At 48.8% G+C, this 20274-nt stretch overlaps 1 protein-coding gene across 1 annotated transcript in view; it reads right to left on the reverse strand.

The window, feature by feature from the left end:
* Positions 1 to 5991: 5991 nt before the first annotated feature.
* Sort1 (sortilin 1) overlaps positions 5992 to 20274 on the reverse strand; it is a 73433-nt gene continuing 59150 nt past the window's right edge. Inside the window, 10 exon segments of the mRNA XM_032897481.1 lie at positions 5992 to 6813; positions 7387 to 7498; positions 7737 to 7843; positions 8511 to 8609; positions 10041 to 10149; positions 12634 to 12750; positions 15484 to 15673; positions 17371 to 17561; positions 18316 to 18484; positions 19159 to 19261. Coding sequence (XP_032753372.1) covers positions 6799 to 6813; positions 7387 to 7498; positions 7737 to 7843; positions 8511 to 8609; positions 10041 to 10149; positions 12634 to 12750; positions 15484 to 15673; positions 17371 to 17561; positions 18316 to 18484; positions 19159 to 19261 — 1212 coding nt within the window. The 3' untranslated portion in view covers positions 5992 to 6798.

The following is a 20274-nucleotide window of genomic DNA, read 5'->3' on the forward strand; positions in this document are numbered from 1 at the left end:
TCCCAGCCCCAAGGACAGGGGAGGGGAGGGGAGGAGCGGAGACAGTCAGTCCTCTGTTGCCAGACTAGTTGGCTACACTGGAGCCCTGTCATCAGCTAGCTATGTGACTAGTGACACCCCATAATCTCTCTGCCCCTCTATGGATGTGTGTACTGGGGCTTTTCTCCCCTCCCCCGTGTGTGTGTGTGTGTGTGTTTGTGTACACTAGGGCTCCCTCAATATGTATACAGGAACTTGTCTCTGTTCTCTCTCTCTCTCTCTCTCTCTCTCTCTCTCTCTCTCTCTCTCTCTCTCTCTCTCTCTCTCTCTCTCTGTGTGTGTGTGTGTGTATTGGGGTTTGAACCTGGGACCTTGTGCTTGCTAGACAAGCCCTCTACTCCAGAGCCACTGAGCTACACTAACACCCCCAGTCTCTCATAAGTTGGGTTTCCTTTGTGAGATGGAGATAATAATAACCATAGGGCTGTTGCGAAGATTAAAAGAGGTAATCTCTGTAAAGTGCTTAGCAGAGTGTAGCTGACTAAGTGCTGGATAAATGGAAGCTATTTTTAGGTCAGACCAGCATTTCCCCCTTTGAAAGCTGTCAATGGCTCCCTTCCGATGAGAGAAAGTACAAATGCAGTGAAAGGCAGCCTCACAGGGAAGGAAGCTCCCCAGAGACAGGGACGTGTGATATTTGGCTGTACCATTCAGCCACCACCTGATGGCTCTGAACCTCAGGTCTGTGTAACTAGGGGTGTTGATGCTGGGACTGTGCCTGGGATCCAGTGGCCAGTCCACAGCCAGTGCTAGCTAAAGCCGAGTCCCCAGCTGATGGCTCATCCAGACATTCCACTGCACACTGTACCCTCCACCCAAATTATATGGTTTATCACAGCCACCCCTCCTAACTTGGGGGCCAGCGATCCTGTATATATTTAAAATTTTTTCACTTTTAAAAAACTGTATCTGTGCACCATGTGCATTCCTGGTGCCAATGAAGGCCAGAAGAGGGGTTCAGACCTGGGACTAAGTGAGGTCCCACAAGGATGCTTGGAATCAAACCTAGTGCTCTAGCACACACGTGAAGGTCTGAGGACAATTTTCAGGAGTTAGTTCTCCCCTTCCACCTTGTGGGTCCCAGGGATTGGACTCAGATAGCCAGGGTTGTGGCAGTCACCTTTACCCAATGAGCCATCTTATCAGCCCCATTTATATTTTCCCGTATTTATTGTACATCCTGACTGCTGTCCACCCTCCCACAGTCCCTCTTCCCATCCCTTTCCCCCCTCTCTGAGAGGGTGGAGCCCCTCCCCCCAGGTATCCCCTTACCCTGGCACACCAAGTCTCAGTACAGCTAGGTGCATCCTCTCCCACCGAGCCCAGCTAAGGCAGCCCAGCTGGACAGGCCTTGGGGACAGCCCCTGCTCCAGCTGTTTGGCACCTCCATGGAGACAGAGCTACACATCTGCTGCTTATGTGCAGAGGTCTAGGTCCTGTGGTCAGTGTATGCTCTTTGGTTAGTGGTTCAGTCTGAGAACCCCCAAGTGTTCCCCCTATTGTTTTTTGAAAGGTGTCCTACTTTGACCTGGGGCCTAGTGATCAGGCTGGGCTGGCCAGTGAGTTCCAGGGGTTAGTCTCCCTGTGTGTGCCTCCTGGGCACTGGGACTTTAACATGGGCTCGGAGACTGCCTTTGTGTGGTGAGCAATTTACTGACTGTTCTCTCCAGCTTAGGGGGACCACGTTAATGCATTCTTAGCCATTTTTGTGGAGAAAGTGGCTTAAGCCTCTTGTGTGAGCTCCCCACCCTCTCCCTGTACTGCACATGTAGAGAAGGAATCAAATTTAAAAATACAGACTCCTCACATCTGCCCATCAGAAAGTTCAATTCAGAGCTGGACATGGTGGCATTCACTTGCAATCCCAGCACTGTGAAGGTGGAGGTAGGAGGATTACCATCTGTTTTAGGGCAGTCTGTGATACACAAGTTCTTGGCCGGGCTGACTCTGGTGCAAATTGTCTTGGGATATGTTAGAATCTCTTAAACCAGACTGATTCAGTCCTTGGGGTAAAATCTCCTGCTGGAGGGAGGGAACAGAGCCTGGGTCCTGCCTTCTCCAGACTGAGATGTGGGACCACTGAATGGAGATATTGGCTCAAAACGCTCCCCAGGGCACCGTGGGATGGCTAATGGGTGGCTAACGGCTGAAGGCAGGAAGCTCCCTCGGTGACACGTGTACGTTAGGAGGCTGGGCGGGCAGGTCTGTGAGAAGAGCAAGGGACGGCGAGACATGCAGAGCTACGACCTTCTGGTGTTCATCTGACAAACCAGCTACAGGGAACACACAACTCCGGAGTTAGCCACGTGTTGTGTCCAGAAGTGTAGAAGCAAACACCGGAGAAAGTGTGCAATGGGCTGTTAGGCTTCACGGAGGGAGGCAGAGCTCGACAGCATAGAGACTGAGGAAAAGACAGGAGTTAGAAAACTTAGAGGCCAGCAGCCCGTTTGTGGGAGCCGTTTCCTCATAAATTGTCCCCCACCCTTCAAACTAGAAATGCCCAGTGCTGACTTTCAAGGTGCTGCTTCTCTGGTTGCTGGAGTTTTGACTTTTGAAGGTGGAAAACTAGAAACACTTGCTAAAGAACCGTAGCTCACTCCTCTTAGTAGGTTAGGTACCAAAGTCCAGGCTGTTTTATTTCTAACCCAAATATTGCAAATATACAGAAAATTACCAGTACAAAGTTAAACACGTCCAGATTTATTTACACAATGCTAAAGAGATTTTGCGTTTTATTTCCATTTTGTGGGATGTCGTTATGTGGTCTGGCTTTGCTGTATAATTGACACAGGTTTTTGAAACTTGATAATCCCACCTCACATGCAATGTTCTGTCCCAAGAGGGCAGAAGTCTGGAGTTTTCAGTACACATGCAGTGGTGGTCTTGATCCTGCTCTCCCAGGAAGGCAGCCGCCCCTCACAGCCGGGGGAAGGGCCACATGCTCAGAAAGGGAACAGAAGACCAGAGGGGAGGACAACAGGCACGTGGGGACCCTGAGCGTTTCTGTGCATGGGGATAAGGAGAATGCAGCCCCAACCCTTCTCCCTGGACTCGGGAGCTCAAACACAGGGAAGTCACCTGACCACAGCTGAGGGCATGCGGAGGATGAGAACTGCACTAAAAATTCGGGGCATACTGATAAGTCATTAACATGTACACTATACAGTTTATACATGTATATATGTACACACACATATATATAAAGGTACAGATTGGCTTGTGTTATATAAACAGATGCAGAGAATGTGGTAGTGTGAGACAGTGCACACAGCAAGTCTTTGAAGACAGTTTCAAGTTAATGCTCCAATTCTTAATGATATAACGAATGGAACCACAAAACCCACCTGCATCTGTGGTTTCAACGAGCCCAGAGCAGCCTGCACCTGGTGCAGCACTGGCCAGCCGGACAGAAAATCTGGCACCTGCTGGCCGGCTCTGGGCTTCCCTGTCACTGATCATATGGCAAACCTTAAACTTTGGTTTTGTTCCAAAAGACATTAAAGTTCATGCTCCTTTTACCTCTGGTGGGAAGGGGATAGAAAACTGAGGTGTGCCCTGCCCGACATCAGCAGTCAAGTGCATCCCTGCTGAGTGTGGAGTTGGGAGGGCTGTACTGATACGTGGGCGAGCCCTTTGCCAGTGTGCAGTGGCAGGGCTCTTCCGAGCGCTGGAGGCTCTCTACCCATGTGCTTTACCTGTAGAGCAGTAAGTGAGCGATGCCACGCCAGCCCTCTCACTCTGGCGCTTGTTGGAATGGCCTTTCGCCCCTCGAGTGTCCTGATGAAGGGACAGTTCAACATACTTAGTCCAGCATGGTTCATAGGCCTGACTATGAATAAAGGGGCCGAGGGTGGCCCATGATACTACAATGCCAGAGAGGAAAGGCTAGGGGACCAGCTGTGAGCAGGCAGGGGACTACTCCAGCAGCCTGCACGTGGTGCAGGGGAAAGCCAGGCGCATGGGACTGCACGCATGCAGGTTCAGAGGCAGTGAGGCCCAAGGCTCCTGAGCCCACCCTGCAGCTGCAGTCACTCTCTAAGGGCTCAAAGCGCTGTTCCATTCAATTCACAGCACAGCGCATTCAGCCATGGCACCAGTCTCAGGAAAACTCCAAGCCCCTAAGGTCCCAAGCCAAGAAAAAAAAAATTGGGATTTAAAACTCAGGCCACTATGGACTTTCCAATATGTCTGAGCTGCCTAACAATGCTAAATCCTACTGCCCAAGTCTCCAGAACCAGCCCATCGGCCACCACAGTGCCGAGAATAGCGGTAAGTTCACCAGTGATGCCGATGCTGCCCCAGGGCTGCACAGGACAAACCAAAGCAGTTTTTTTTTTTTTTTTTTTTTTTTTTTTTTTTTTTTTTTTTTTAAAACCAGCTTAAGGGAAAACTGCTGGCTGGGGTCTTTGTGTGTGTGAATGCCAGGAGCTGTTGTAGGAGCAGTACCTGAGCTACAGAGAGAAGCAAAGGGGGCGGAGGACTCATCCAACAGTGACTCTCCAAGGGAGAGAGGGTGCCCCCAATCACCATCACTTTTCCTCTGAGCCACGAAGCAGGGGGATAAACTTGTTCTCCAAAAGAAAACAAAAAGGTGTCAAAGTAATGGCTCTGCAAGGAACGCCCCAGCGCCCTGGCCCCAGCGCCCTCGGCCCCAGCCAGTCGCCCTAGGGAAGCTCTGCTGCCAGGAGTCAGGGCCTTGCATAACTTGTGTTTCAGAGCTCCGAGGACTCCGGGTGGCTGACTCAGCCTTTGTTCCTGAGTGCTATCTACGGCAAGAATAGTGTGGTGCTCAAAAGAGAAATGATCCCAAAGCGGCCATGTTCTACAGAAATCCCAGAAACCATTAGCGGCAGAGCACCCCAGTCCTCGATGGCTGGGGACAAGTGTGAAGTCCATCCAGACACTAGGGAAGATCACCATACACTGGCCTACCTCCCCACACCGACCTGGGGATGTGCTGGGAGAGACTGTAGTGGACACAGATCTCTCCCCTTTGGCAGGGGCTGAGGCTGGACTTTGATAACTTATGAGCTGCTATATCTTTGGAATTATTTTAGAATCATTACAAAGTGAACAAGCTAAAGACTAGAGCATCCTCTGGTCTTCTCTTCCCAGAAACGACCCTAACTTCATTTTCTAGACGACGTTCCATGACTCATCTCTCTGGCTCTCCCTCCTCTTCCTCCCCTCTTTCCCTGACACTGTTCCCTCTGGGGAGGAGCGGACCCGGCCATCTGCTCACGCATTCTGACAAGCTGGTTTGGCACATTAACTTTCCACTGACTTTCTAGCCACAGAATGAAGTGACAGCAAGACGGACCTACTAAAGAATGTCCTAGTGGTAGTTGGAGGGACTGATCCGCACAGCAGGGGGAGGGACACCAGAGACCTACACCCCACCTTCCTGGTCCAGCCAATGTCTAAGCTGTATTCAGATGAATCTCTGTACCTTTCCCCTACCAGATGGCCCCACATCCGCCACTCTCATTCTACAACATACTTAATTTGGAAAAATATCAGATAGAAAATTTCCTTACATTTAAAACACGAAAGCAATGTATCGACCACACACAGCACCATCTAGAAAGTGCCTTCAGTGGGTTTAGCCAAAGGGTTCTGAATAACAACCAACTCAGCAAAACTGGGGGAAGCGGGAGGATAGTCTGGTAACGTAACGTAGAGTCTGAAAAAGTCCATCAACCTGAAAACACTCCTAGTCCCAGTTCTCTGAACGGGAGCAACCTCAGAGGAAGCAATAAGCAGCCATGGCCGTAGCTCGACACTGAGCCTTTACCGTGGGTGATGGTAAAAATGGAAGCCTATGGCTGTCAGTCCGGTGGCCGCATTGTGCCCTGAACAACGAACTCCAGGAAAGGGATGGCAGAGCCTGGGCAGGCTTCGAGCCAAGCCTTGACAGCGCCACTGGCACCACAAAGCACAGCTTGAAAGAGCTTGGAAGCAGCCAGTTTTGTCTTTAATAGGTGTTAGATCTAGTCAATTCTGTCCCTCCTTCCTTCTTGCCACAAGAAAAATATTGCCCTGTAAGTTTTCCCTATTTAGTGTGTTGGAAGCACATGATTAAGTTAGTTGCCAAAGGGCAATTAACAAGGGTATTGCCTAATTAAACGGGAAAAGAAAAGTCACTGTGCCTTAGAGTCGTGGTTGGGGGTGGGGTGGGGGTGAGGACGCCGCAGCAGGGCTGGTGCACTGGGGCACGGTCTCTTTGAACAGGACTGTCCACGGATGGGGGGAAGCTGGCCAGGCGGCGCCAGTCACTGCACCCTCTGTTTCCTTCTCTGAGGTGGCTTCGCATGACCAGCAGAGCCCAGGGACAGCACCAGGTAAGATGTGGGAGTTGAGTTGATGGTGGAGTTGGCAGATGCCCTGGGGCGGGCACCAGACAGGACACACAAGAGTGGGGGCAGCGAAGCAATCCCTTTGAATCCCAAGTCATGTCCCTTAACATACAAAACAAACCGAGAGAAGCCTAAAGCCCACACTTTTACAAAAGACAGAAATTGAAACAAAAATGTTAAAGAATTTAAAATTGCCCCCCTCTTTTCAGAGCCAACTGAGATCAGTTGGGGTCCCCACCCCCACCCTGCTTTCTTTAGTGTAGGTCCTTTGGGCGTGGGTGGAAGCGGCAGAAAGAGAGCTGGGGCCGACGCAGTGGGGGATTTATTTCCCCAAGTCAGAGCCTCAGGGAGTGTAGGAGGTACTGTGGCTCCATGCACATTCAGTCCCAGCTCCTCAGAAGAGCTATTCCAGGAGGTCCTGAAAAGAGAGACACAGAGACACGTGCCCGTTACTGACGAATCAGAAATCTACTCTGAGAGCAGTTGCCTACTTGCTCTGCAGCCCTTGTCATTCCAGTGCTGCCTCAGGTGGGCGCATCACAGCTTGGTCTCCTTGTATTTTTTCTTTTAAACTCAAGACCGATTGACTGATTTTCATTGTATATGTACGGGAGGCCAGAAGAAGGCATCGGACTCCCTGGAACTAGAGATCCAGAGAGTGACGAGCCAGCAGAGAACGGAGCCTAGGTTTTCAGAGTAGCAAGTGCTTTTAACCCCTACGCCATTTTTCTCCAGACTGTCTCGATCACAAGGATAAAAGTAATTCTTTTTAAGACTCAAACTTTTCACCAGAGGGTAGCAGTGCACACCTTCAATCCCAGCACTTGAGAGGCAGATGCAGGCAGATGAGTTTGAGGGCAGACTGGTCTACTAGACCTAGAGCTAGTTCTAAGACAGCCAAGATTACACAAACCCTGTCTCAAAAAACAAACAGATACAAGAAAATAAGACTGAAAATTTTGGGTAATCCCTCAAGAAGAAAGTGTCTCACCTCGTCTGAATCATCGTGATAACCGCTTTTAGCGTGGGAGGCCGTATCCAAAGCCTCTACCCCGTCAGCCTCTGCGTGCTGCTGAAGCACCGAGTACCGGTGCACCAGGAACCTGTGGAGGGACCCTGGTTAGGTTCTGGAGTGGAGGAGGGAGCACTTCCTATAGCATGGAATTTCCTCAGTTTTCCACACTCATGCCGCACAGCATGCAGACACAAGATACAGAACTGGACCTCGTCTTCAGGGGTTATCATTAACTCCCTAGTGTCTGACAAGAGAACTGGACCACGTGGGCTGGGCTGGCTTTCGGTTTGGATTCGGTAGCTCTGACCCAGTTCCACATTTCTTACCTTCCGCCACAGACATACTTCTTCACAATGAGGACTCCCGCTACGACAGTGACAAGCATCAGTCCCACGATGGCCAGGATGATAGGGACAGAACTCGACTTGGAATTCTTGATAAATTAAAACAGACAGAGCAGCAGTTAGGTGTGCAGAGTCTATGGCTGCATTCATACAGTCCAACGCACGTAGGCAGGGTACATCCACCCCCCAGATGACACGGGGCTAGCACTATAGCAGGGGGACTCTCAACTCCAGCTGCCTGGAAGCTATGGTGCAGGGCCGTCAATGTCAAAGTCACAGTGGAAGTCTTGGCAACTGCCTCAAAGCAGACATGTCCAACCTTTTCACACTGCAACATGATGTCATCTATAAAGTTCACGCTTGAGAACTGCTCAATTGAATTACCGGAAAAAAGAAACCGCAGGAAGAATTCACACTTGAAATAAGTTTACAATTTTGTGTCGGACTGCCTTTATAGCTATTCTTGGTTGTATGTGACCCTGGGTCACAGGTTGGACATGCCTAGAAGATTGCTATGATCACTGTGACTGTTCCCTGTCCCTCATTTACAACTCCTGGAGGCTATGGGAGGAGCCGGAAAGAAGACTGTGAGAACAGGGTGCTGAGTGAATCTGTCACTAGACTATCATCTTTGAAGACGTGTGTCAATGCTACTCCAGGCAGGCCATTCGATGGCACGGAGGTTTCTGTTGTTGCTAACTTTTGGCATGTTTTTACAGATAGGCCTTATCAGGTCATTGTTTGCGTGTAACCTACCTGCGTCTGGGTAGGAGATAGGAAGTGTGTGTTTTCAGTGTATCCAAGAGGAGGCGCAGCTGGATTCTGGGACAAGCTGTGTCCCTGTGGGCGGGAGTCCTGTGCAATCACACACACACAAACACTCTGAGGACAGCTACCAGCAGTCCAGGGCAGGATGCAGAGGAGGAGCCTGCCCCCCCTTACCAATACACACACCCACACACTCTTCCCTCATAGCCTTCAGAGTCCCTCCCTTATTTCCTTCCTTTGAACAGCAGGGAGGAGGAGCTGGGATTGATGGCTCCTTAACCTTTTATATTACACAGGAGGAAGATGGGCCCTCAGGTTATCTTCCAAGTCACTGCTGGCCCTGTGCTGCTTTACCAGGAAGCCTCCCTAGTTACCCCATCTCCAGAGCTCCACCAGACAGATCAGTACCACTCTTCCTATGACTTGATGTGAGGCAGTCCATTATGACCACAGTTCAGCTTTCGTTTTTTCTTTTTTCTTTTTTTTTTCTTTTTTTTGGAGCTGGGGACCGAACCCAGGGCCTTGCGCTTGCTAGGCAAGCGCTCTACCACTGAGCTAAATCCCCAACTCCTCAGCTTTTGTTTTAGCACAGTTAGCATGCATCAGCACAAAAGTCCCTACCTACTGTGCAGGGCTCTTCTCTGTGGGTGCAAATCTCCAGTCCATAGCTCTTTATGGTCTTATTCTTCTGTTATTTTTTTCCAGAGGCTTGTTTGTTTTTAAATTTTTATTTGTGAGTTTGTGTGTGGGCACGTGTGCATGAGTGTGTGTGACATGTGAGTGCAGTGCCCACAGAATCCAGAAGAGTGTCACATCCCTAGGAGCTGAAGGTACAGGAGTGGTGAGCGGCCTGATATAGGCGCTCGGAACCAAACTGGGGTCCTGTGCAGGAGCAGTGGGCACTGTTGAGGGCTGAGTCACCTCTCTAGTCCCAGGTGTTTGTTTTGGAGACAGTGTCTCATGTAGCCCAGGTTGACTTCTAACGAACTTCTGATCCTCCTGCCTTAGCTCCCGAGTGTGGAGTGTGTGTGGTTGTTCATGTGTTGCTGGGGACTGAAGTCAGGCTTCATGTATGCTAGGCAAATACTTGACCTACTGAGCTACAGTGCCCGCCCTTCCCTTCTGTTTTTAAACTTTGGCTAGCATGTAAAAAGTTCATCTATCATCCGGAGACAGCAGGGGATGGTTCAACATTGGTATCCCTCACTTACTGAGCACAACTCTTAAATCTTTTCTTCCGAATGACTCTTGGCCCTCAGAAACTCTACAGCTCCATGCTGCTAAGACTTTTATAACTTTATATAATCCCATTTCCCTCACACACACACCAGCTCTTAGTAGGACAAACTTGTCACTGGGGTACAACACGTGATGGGTCCTTCATCCTGACAACTTCCTGTGCAAGGCTCTGCAGAACAATGTGGCCATCCCAAACTGATCCTAAGTGTAACTTTGGTTCTTCCTGACAGAATGCGAAATCCCGCCTGTGCCCAGAACCTAGGTTTGTTTTCAACACACCTGCTTCTTGGGGTTTAAGAAGTTGCTTGTGCATTTCTTCTTCAAGTCCTTTACTTCTCGGGCCGGATTCATTCCCCCTTGGCATCTGTCTCCTGGGATTTTCCGGTACCTGAAGGGCAGAGGGGCTTGGTCAGAGGCTGGCAGTGGCTGTGCTGGTGTCTAGGGAAGACAGAGGGACAGTAGCTAGGGCTTCCTGACCCCTGCTTTGCAGGAATTGCAGCCATCCTGTCTAGCAGGCTGTGAAGTATATGGAACCTCGAAGAAGCAAGTTTATGAAAGTCTCCCAAAACCCCAAAGTGACAAATTGGAAGCAGCAGTGATGCTGGGTGAAGGCCAGCTGCTGGTTCTGAAGATGGATGTCTGTGAGCAAACGGGCTCCAAACTCACTGCAGTGAGGAGCATCTCTACAGAGCAGCGGAGAGGCCAAGGAGCTGATCCGAGGCTAAGCCAAGCAGAGGAGAAGACATGATCCGTGTCTGTATTAGCCAGTGTGCAAGAAGCATCATACATATACATACCACACACACATCACCACATATATACAGCACATACACACATATAACATACACACCACACATCACATACACAGTGTCTGTATTAGTATGCAAGCAGCAACTCACACATACATATCACACACATATCACCACATATACATAGCACACATACAACAACATACACTACACATCACATGCACACACGTGATAAATAACTATATTAATGTGTAAGAAGCATCACACACACATACAACCACACACCGTACACCCCTCCCCAGACACTACACCATATATCACATACACATGATAGCTATCTGTATTAACGTGCCAAGTATCACACACACACACACACACACACCCCATACATACCACACAGACACACCACACTACACACACACCACACACTACATACCTATACCACACACACCACATATATATATTACACATGTAAATGTCTGTAATGTACAAGAAACATTACACACATATACCATACACATACAACTTATAAACACACGACACATATACACACTATACATACCACATATATGCATAACACACACACACACACACACACACACACACACACACACACACACACACACCCCACAAAAGTAGAGGAGAAAAAGGGAAGGAGAAGGGGTGGAAAGAAGGTAATTTTTTTTTTAACCAGAATCTATCCCTGGGCTCTTGCCTCTTTGCAGAAAACAGATTTGAAAGCTGCAGAAAGTTCTTGTCTCTGAGAAGGTGAGGAAATCTGAGCAAAGCTCAGCCTTCGCTCGCTCTCAGCCTCTGTCTTTAACCTGCTGTTTCCCGCCAGCTGAGCTGCAGCACTTCTGATGCGCGGGTCAGGATGATCATGGGGCTCTTGTTTGTTTTCAGGGGCTTTTGTTTTTCCATTTCTTTTTTAAATTGGATATTTCTTATTTACATTTCAAATGTTATTCCCTTTCCCGGTTTCCTGTCCATCAGCCCCCTAACCCCTCCCCTCCCATTCTATAAGGGTGTCCCCCCATACACCCCTTACCCCCTAACAATTCCCTACACTGGGGGTCCAACCTTGGCAGAACCAAGGGCCTGGGGCTTTTGGTTTTAGGACAGGGTCTCGCTATGTAGCTCTCGATGCTGTGGAACTCACTAGGTAGTCCAGGCAGGCCTTGAACCTACAGAGATTGGTCTGCCTTGGCCTCCCAAGTGCTGGAATTAAAGGTGTTTGCCACCACACCCAACAATTTTCAGGGACTTAAATGGCCACAACTCAAGTGACTATGCAGGTGACCTTTTGATGACCCAGCACAATTCCATTGGTAATTTTTTGATATTAAAGGATCCAAAACCTCCAACCTGAGACTATGGGAGCACCATTTCTGAGTGTGTGCGTGAGTGTGTGTGTGAGTGTGTGTGTGTGTGCGTGTGTGTGTGCGTTCTGTGAGAAACTAGGAAGCTAAGTTACACATGTGTCCATATTTATTCGTGCCCATGTAAGCCACTTTCCGCTTCTGTCTCAGGACAGGGCTCTCTAAGTGAAATGGCTAGCCCAGAACTAGTTGTGTGGTACAGACGGCTGCTGAACTGAAGGGGACCTCCCACCCCGTGGCCTGAGTGCTGGATAACAGACATGCCCTGTCCATCAAGTTTCGTCCTGTCTCATCCGGAAGTCCTGTTGTGTCAATGTATTGTTTTGTTGACTGAGATATTATGTGGTAGACACCATGGGCCCCGGGGTGGAGGCAGGGCCACTGTCTATGGGGATTCTGTGTTGTTTCAGGGCCTTGCTGTCAGACACATGTCTGTCCCTTCACTGTACCCAACACTGAGTCCTGAAGGGACACAAATGGGAATGGAGTCGCTGGGAGAATGCTGCCCCCTCTCCTGTGGGGGCCATTAAATGTAAAAGTGGAAAACTCTGGTTCCTCATTTGCCCTGGAGTCGATGGCCCCAGGAGGCCCATGGCTGCCACTTGGATGTGGCAAATGACAGAAGGTCTACTAGATGGTGATTTCATGAATGTTCTGGAATACTGCTCATTCAGAACCACGTGGCCATAAGCTGCTGTGGCTCTGGGCAGTGAGATCTTGCTTGCCCTGGGGAGGCCGCCTTACCCATTTGTGGTCAGGTGCTCCTCTTTGCCATACAGACAGAACTCTAACTCATGACCCTTCAGTTCCGGCTGCTCCACACACTCTGAGGCATTCTCTGGACGGAAGTAGCCAAAGTCACTGTAAGAATCAACAATAAGGATACTTTTGAAGTTGCCTGCCTCCGTGCCAGCATGTGCCTAGGTCGAGTGGGCGGCTGACGTTCCCATCAAGGGTGCTCCAGCGGAGGTCAGGACAGTTGCCGGGGGCAGGCTGGGAAGCTATGGCGCCTCTGCAGGTCCATGCTAGAATCCTCAGTGTCTTCCTCAGCCCCCCTCCCCACCCGTGTTGAAGGTGTGGTCCCCAGTGTGAGAGGTGGTGGAGTGTTTGAAGGATAGGGCCTAATGAAACCGACTTATTACTTGTTTAAGTGCCACAGGGACTGATTTGCTCTGCCTCACACTTCTGCCCGGAAGGCTGCTCAAGCTCCAGGACGCCTGCTTGTCATGCATGTCATGTGTAGATGCCCATACCCAAGCATGGAGCCAATAGTTCATGTCAGCTGTCCTCCTTTCTGCCTCTCCTCCTTATTTTTTGAGACAGGTCTCTCATTGAACCTGGAGCTCACTGACTGACTAGATGGGTGGGCCAGTGAACTTCAGATCTGCCCGTCTCTCCCCCATGCCTAACATGGAAGTTTCAGATGTGTGTTGCCTTACGTGGCTGCTAAGGGTCAGAATTCAGCCTTCTGTGCAACAAGCACTCAGGCCACTGACCCAGCTCCCTCCCTGCCCGATCCACTCCATGCTGTCTCTTTGTAGTCTCACATCCACCCTCCCTTCTGTGTTCTCCCAGGACATGAGATCCTGCCTCTTCTCCCAGGTTGACCCTCGACATGGATAGCATCCATGTTTTGGCCCTGCTTTCCCACCACCCTGAGTCCTTGCACATGAAAGCATGAGAAAGGACAGCCACTGTCCCCCGCTCATTAGTGTTGCCTCCTCAGCCAACAGATGTCTACCCTAGAAATCATCCCTTATCTTTTCATTGGGCAAATCTCTCCCTCCCTCTCTTCCTTCACTTTCCCATCTCTCTTTCTTGGGATTGAATTCAGGGCCTGATGGGCTGACAAGTACTCTAGCCCTGAGCCATATCCTGTGTCTGGCCATATTTCTTGTGAGAATACTGTTAATTACTGTTTTGCTCAGTTAGACTATTACCCACCCCCAGCCCCTAGTGCTGTGACTTAACCCAGACTCTCACATATACTAAGCAAGCACGTCACTACTAGTCTACACTACGTCTCTGCTCCTCAGTTACATTTTATTTCCTGTATTTTTGACTTCAACACCCTCTGCAACCTTGGAAGTGAATGTCTGAGGCCCCACAAAGCTTACTGGTCATCGAACCTAACATTTTCTCCTGTCTGTTTAACAACAGTACCTTTCTTCCACCATCTAAAAGGGAAATTTAGCTTGAATGTCCTCCACCTGGACTCCAACCCATACTTTTTTAAAATGTAGCTGTAGCAGGCCTGGGCACACAAATGCCAGCATCCATCCATACTCAGTTTGATATCACCTCCTCCACAAGCCACGGGGATGCTTCTCCCCTCACCTGCCGCTGCTGGTGTGTGAGCCTGGTGACTGGAAGAGGCTTTCAAGCACTGCTGTCTGTCTTAGCATTAAAGGGGGAGGTTCTGAGGAGTGGATCGAAGACCGATCTGCCTCACACAAGCATTCTCAGAACCCTGTGCTCTGCAGGGCCCCAGCACGTTAGGAGACAACAGGCCACCAGAAGTGAGACAAAGATTGGGACAACCGTTCAGAGCGGCCCCAGGCTTGCCTAGCAGCCAAAGGTGAGCTGAGTGCTGTGCTTCCTGTGGAAGTGAGACACAGGGTTGGACCTCAGTTTCCTTCAGACCTGCACTGAGCTGTCACCTGTAGCTCAGAAATATGACGAGGGGACAAGAGTACTAGCTGTCCTCTTTGTCCACGTGCTTTAGGGGCCTACTTTTACTTCCTGTCAGTATCTGTCACAATCAACAAGTTATCACCTGCTATGAGGCAGTTCTTATTTTGCCCCAAATTTCCTCATTTAAGTGACACTGGCCTCTTGCATATCAACTGACAGCAGACCTCATAACTAACTCTTGCCCCTTGATGGTCCTGAACCTTAGGGAGTATCTCCTGGTGGCCTCTAAACTCACTGAGACCTAGGTACCATGAACATACTGATGTCACCTCTAGTCTCAGGACCAAACCACCTACCAGATGACCCAAAGCTTAGAGCCTTCCAGAACGCTGCCTGCAAAGCCCAATTTCCTCCCTGCCCCCGAACTACTTTTCCTGTTGTTTTTAGTTTATCACTTTGTACATTGCCCCCACAACCCTTCCTGCTTTTTAAAATTTAATTGTTTTGAAACAGAGTCTTATGTATTCCAGGCAATTATTGACCTACCCCTAACCCCCAAGTGCTGGGATCATTAGCACGAACCAACACACATAGTTTACTTGATGCTGGGGAATTGAACTCAGGGCTTTGTGCATGCTATCAAACCCTGTACCACTTCAGTTGCATGCCAGACCACCTTCTTTCTTATTTAATCTCTGTCCTCTCACCATGTCCAAGTCATTACCTATTAGGTTGGACAGTGTCTGAGTCCAGTGACTATCTAGTTTGATAAAATAATCTGTTGAATGTTAGCAACATTTGATCCCCTTTCTCTGTGCTTTGCTTTGGTGGGCAGCAGGTGGGAGTTATTTAATTGGGGACAAGGAATGTCAGTATTTTTTAGTTGGATAAAACAACTATTTTTCACCTCCCCTGCATGTGGGACAGGGGCTGACAGAGGGATCTGAGGTGTGCTGATACCAGAGGAAGTCCTCCAGGGAACAGGGACAGATGGATGGCTGCTTGGCCACAACATAGTCTCGACCATTCTGACAGACGGATGACTTCCGTAGCCGTAGGAACTGCTCTTTATAGCCCAAAATGCAGCCATCTTTGTAATCTCCGGGGTCTGTGGAGTGTGCCAGCCACGTGGTATAGTCATTCTCTTCACCTAAAGGACAGACAGAATGTTCAGGAATCGGCATAGCACACAGCCCACCCACAAGAGAGAGGCAGCTGCTGTCAGGTTCTGGGAAGGAGCAGGAGAGAAGGCCTGTCTGATTCAATCTCTTGCTTCAGTTTGGAGTTGCAAACACACACTCGCTTTAGTCTAGAACCTTCTAGCAGTTGCACTTCCTCATAGCAAAAGAAGACTCTCTCCATTTAGCCTTCTGTGGGGGCATTAGGAGAAACCTTTGTTTTAAAATGAGGCTGTACAGGGAGCACTAGAGTCTTCCCAAACCAAGAGGCTGCTATCTGTCTTGATGGCCTGGCCCTCCATCCCGGGAGCTGTCAGAGACAGCAGCCATATTTCCCATATGTTGGCTATTTGCTTAGCATAAGACACCAACAAGAGCCCAGGTTCAATGTTACCACACACACTTGGCTTCAAGCAGAGGGGAAAACAGCCTCTTTTTAGCTTTTCTCTAGAGCCCCCTGGCTCTCCGACTGCTGACATCTGCATCTGCTTTAGCATTCCCTGTCATCTGCTCCTAGGAAAATGCTCCTAGGTTGGAACCTAAAGAGGGTTGCCTGGGGTTTTTTTTTTTTATCTTCTGGGACTGGAGGACCAGCAGTGAGCCAGTCTGCTAGGAAACAGGTGTGTGACAAATATTTTAATGATCTTAAGCTTGAGAGCTAATGTAGAATTCCCTGTTGAGGGTGAACTCAGAAGCCAGCTCTGTCCACCTTCTTTACTGCATTTAGAAGACAAGGGCACTCAGGTTACAAATCATACTTAAATGTCTTATAGAAAAAGGAAGTCCAGGCCCAGAGCCCTGCATTACGGGGGCTGCAGGGTGAACATGGGAGCTGCCCATCTCTAACATGACTCCAATAAGCCCTTGCTTGTATGATGCTGACAGTGAACACAGGCACCTTTCCCCCAGTTTTCTTTTAGTTTATATCTCTTTCACTGAGACACTATACTGGGTGTGCTGTCACACCCTGGGAGCACCATGTGCTGGACGCTTCCTTCCTAAAGTCCTTCACACCTGCCCAGAGGTCTAGAGTCTCAGCAACGGCTCACATCTAAACTAAACCTCCATGTAAAACCCCTCCCCCTTCTGTGTTCCAAGTAACAGGATCAAAGAAAGGTCTTTCCACACACTCCCTCCAAAGCTCCCTTTCCACAGTCCTAAGAGGGACCCCCCACCATGTCACAAAATCATTTTAGAAAAACAAATCAAAACAATGTCTCATAAATGATACGAAAGATCCCTCCTTCAGGGCACAGCTACACTGTCTTATATGGCAGCCCCCACCCCTAGACCCACCAAGCATGGCTGGATGAACTGAGACTTGCTTAGGGATGCTGACTTAGAAGAAAAAAAGTGAACAATCAGTAATCTTTCATATCGCTCACGTGTTGAAATGGTAATGTTTTTGGACATTTATGGGTAATTCCACCACCTTCTATTTTATAACATAGCTGACAGAATAGTTTAAATTATACAGATGCCCCTTGTATTTCCTGTGGACAGAGCTAGCCCCAGGATTGTTCTCCGTTCCTTGTGTGGAGTGGCCGCTGTCGCCTTTTCATATGCATATGCATCTGATTATCCTGGTTGAAAGAGATTCCTCCGAATGGCTTATTTGGGAAAAGGAGTTTACAGAGTTCTGGTGGGAAATTCCGAACGAGACACTCACAGTTGCGCTCAAGGATGTCTTTGAAATCAATTGTGTAGGAGACCCACTGGCGGGTAATGAAAGACTCTGTGAATCCCCAGATGCTGATGTTCATGGACCTGGCTCCCGGCTCGGAAGCCAGCCCGGTGAAGTAGATGGGCTCCTGAGTGAACACATAGCTCTGCCAGCACTGGCCTTCATCTGTGGAGAACCTGAAACCCGAGTTCGAGAGGGATCATGACAGAGGACCAGCATGTACTGGGAGTATCAGGAAAGCCACCTAGACCAGGGGCCAGGTATTTACAGGGTGACTAATGTCTGAAAATTAATTTCCAAAACCTCCAGTTAGCAGGGTATGAAAAAGGATTCCCTCATAGAAGGCATGGAAGAGAATACCTCTCTCGAAGGAAGACAGAGGCGTGGCCCAGGTAAGAATGAGTTTCTAAATTAGTAAGTTAATTCCCAATTAATAAGAACTTAAGATAGACTTGAAATACCTCACATTACTTTATGACACGTGAACTTAGGTAATTTCTAACTCAGAGTGCTTGCGCATGTCTACATTTTGGACAGTGGAGAGAAAGAAGATCAATATTTTTCATTTACTAGTGGGTGTGGGTGTGGAAGGGTTGTTTTTAACTGACACCATGTGCATTCTGAGAATTGAACTCTGATCGTCAGGCTTGGCAGCAAACACCTTTATGTACTTAGTCACCTTGCTGGCCCAAGAATAATAGTCTTTAAAAAGGTGATAAAATATATAGCTAGGAGGAGTGGGAGGGAAAGCAGTATGGTCTAATCTGGCTTGCTCTAACATAATCCCTGTGAAGGAGAGCCTTTGCCAGAGTTCTGCAGAATCTAATAAAGTAAATCAGGGTCGGTGGCTCTCCCTGCAGTAAGCCCAAGAGCTTTCCCACCACTGCCTTTCATGCAGATAATGTGTGGGGGAGCTGAGAGCATGCATACTTAATCACATTGATAGGACGGTTGCTGTGTTCAATGGCCACGATGATGCCTCCAGAGTCCAGGATGGTGTAATAATGCGGTCCTTCTAGCATCTTTGCCCAGGAGTAACCCCCATCATCTGAGATGTACACGTCTGGGACCATCACCGAGATGGCGTCTCCCACACTACCTGAAAAGTAATTGACCGTTAGCATCCATGAGCAATGAAGCCGAGAGGACTTACTGACAAGAGGGAACTTGAGTGAATTTACTGGATTTGTCACCGGGCCTGCTGTAGCAGAATGACGGCCATCAAAGCCTAACTGCTGCTCTGGCCAATGAGAGTCTAAAAGAACCAAAGTATTGTTGTAATACAGGAAATTCTGTCAAAGGATCGTGTTCTAGTCACCGTAAGGTATACGTGTGACACGGCTTAGCACTGTCTGGGGGACAGACAGGTCAGACTGGGCTATACCCGCATTTGTGAGAGACTGTCTTGATGAATGATTGATGCGGGCGGGCCCAGCCCACTGTGAGCCCATCAGTCCTCTAGGCAGGTGGTTTTGAGTTGTATAAGGAAGTCAGCTAAGATCAGCCTGTGAACAGGCTCCTCCCTGGTCCCTGACCTGACTTCCCTCAATGATGAACCGTGACCTGGAAGTAAAAGATGAAATAAATCCTTTCCTCCTCAAGTTGCATTCGGTCAGAGTGGTTTATCACAGCAACAGAAAGGAAACTGGAACGAAACACAAAGCCACCTACTTTTGGGTGTGAGCTTGTGGTGTGTGTGTGTGCGCACAAGCACGCGCAAGCTCAAAGGCAGTGCTGTCTCTCTGTGCTTGGTGAGAGGGAAGGGCTCCTTACCGTGAGCGATGACTATGCCCACGGCATTGGGCTCGGAGAGTGGGGCCATTGGAACATTTAGCTTCTGGGAGATGCTGTAAGAAGCATGGATATGAAGGCTGCACTGTGAAGAGAAACCAAAGCCCAGATTAAAACCAAAGGCTTGACGGTCTCAATCCTTCACAGAGCCTCCCAATAAGACTGCAAATTTAACTCAGACCTCAGCGGGATGATTTAAAAACAAACAAACAATAACAACAAAAATCAACCCAGTAGAGTTCACTTAATAAAATGTACAGTCTGGCTTTTAAAGTCTACTCTTAGGCATGTTCTCACTTACTCAGCCTTCAGCACTTCTCATCTTGCAAAACTGAAACCCCCCACTTTCAAAGCAACAAGACTGCTTCTGTCTCCTGTAGCCTCAGAAACCACCGTCCACTCCTTGTCTCTGTAGACCGACTGCTCTGGGGTTCTTCTCGGATATTCGTTCACAGAAATGAAGCACACAGTAATACATCTTTTTGTAATGGGCTCATTTCACTCACAACAACGTTCTCAGGGTCGACCTATATTATAGCAGTTGTCAGAATTTCCTGCCTATATAAGGCAAATAGTATTGCATCTTGGGTGTTGGTGGGATGGGGAGTGTATATGTATTTTTTTAGCCCATTCAGCTATTGATGGAGCTGTTTCTACTTCTGTGGCCCCTGTAAATAGTGTCACACAGACGGCTGGCATGATTATTTTATTAAGATTCTGGTCTCATTTTTTCCCCCAGCTGGGACTATAACCAAAAGCTTTACACTGATTAGGCAAGTGCTCTACAATCGAGACACATCCCCAATCCTCATTTTTAAATTGTTATTTTGATATTAGGTCTAACTAAATTGCCCAGGCTGGCTGGTTAGGTAGCTGTTCTCCTGCCTCAACTTTCCCTAGAGGTTGAGATAACAGACAAGTGAGGCCATGCCCAAGCTCGATGATTTTTTGATATGAACCCAGAAGTTGAAATAATGGACAGGTTAATGTTTCACTGAGTACAGATGCCAAAACCCTTAACACTGGCAATGGAATTCACAGCACGCTGTCATTCACCATGGCCGAGGAGGTGGCATCCCTGGAATGGCAGATGTTTCT

Source organism: Rattus rattus, chromosome 3 (assembly GCF_011064425.1).
Source record: "Rattus rattus isolate New Zealand chromosome 3, Rrattus_CSIRO_v1, whole genome shotgun sequence".
Lineage (NCBI taxonomy): Eukaryota > Metazoa > Chordata > Mammalia > Rodentia > Muridae > Rattus > Rattus rattus.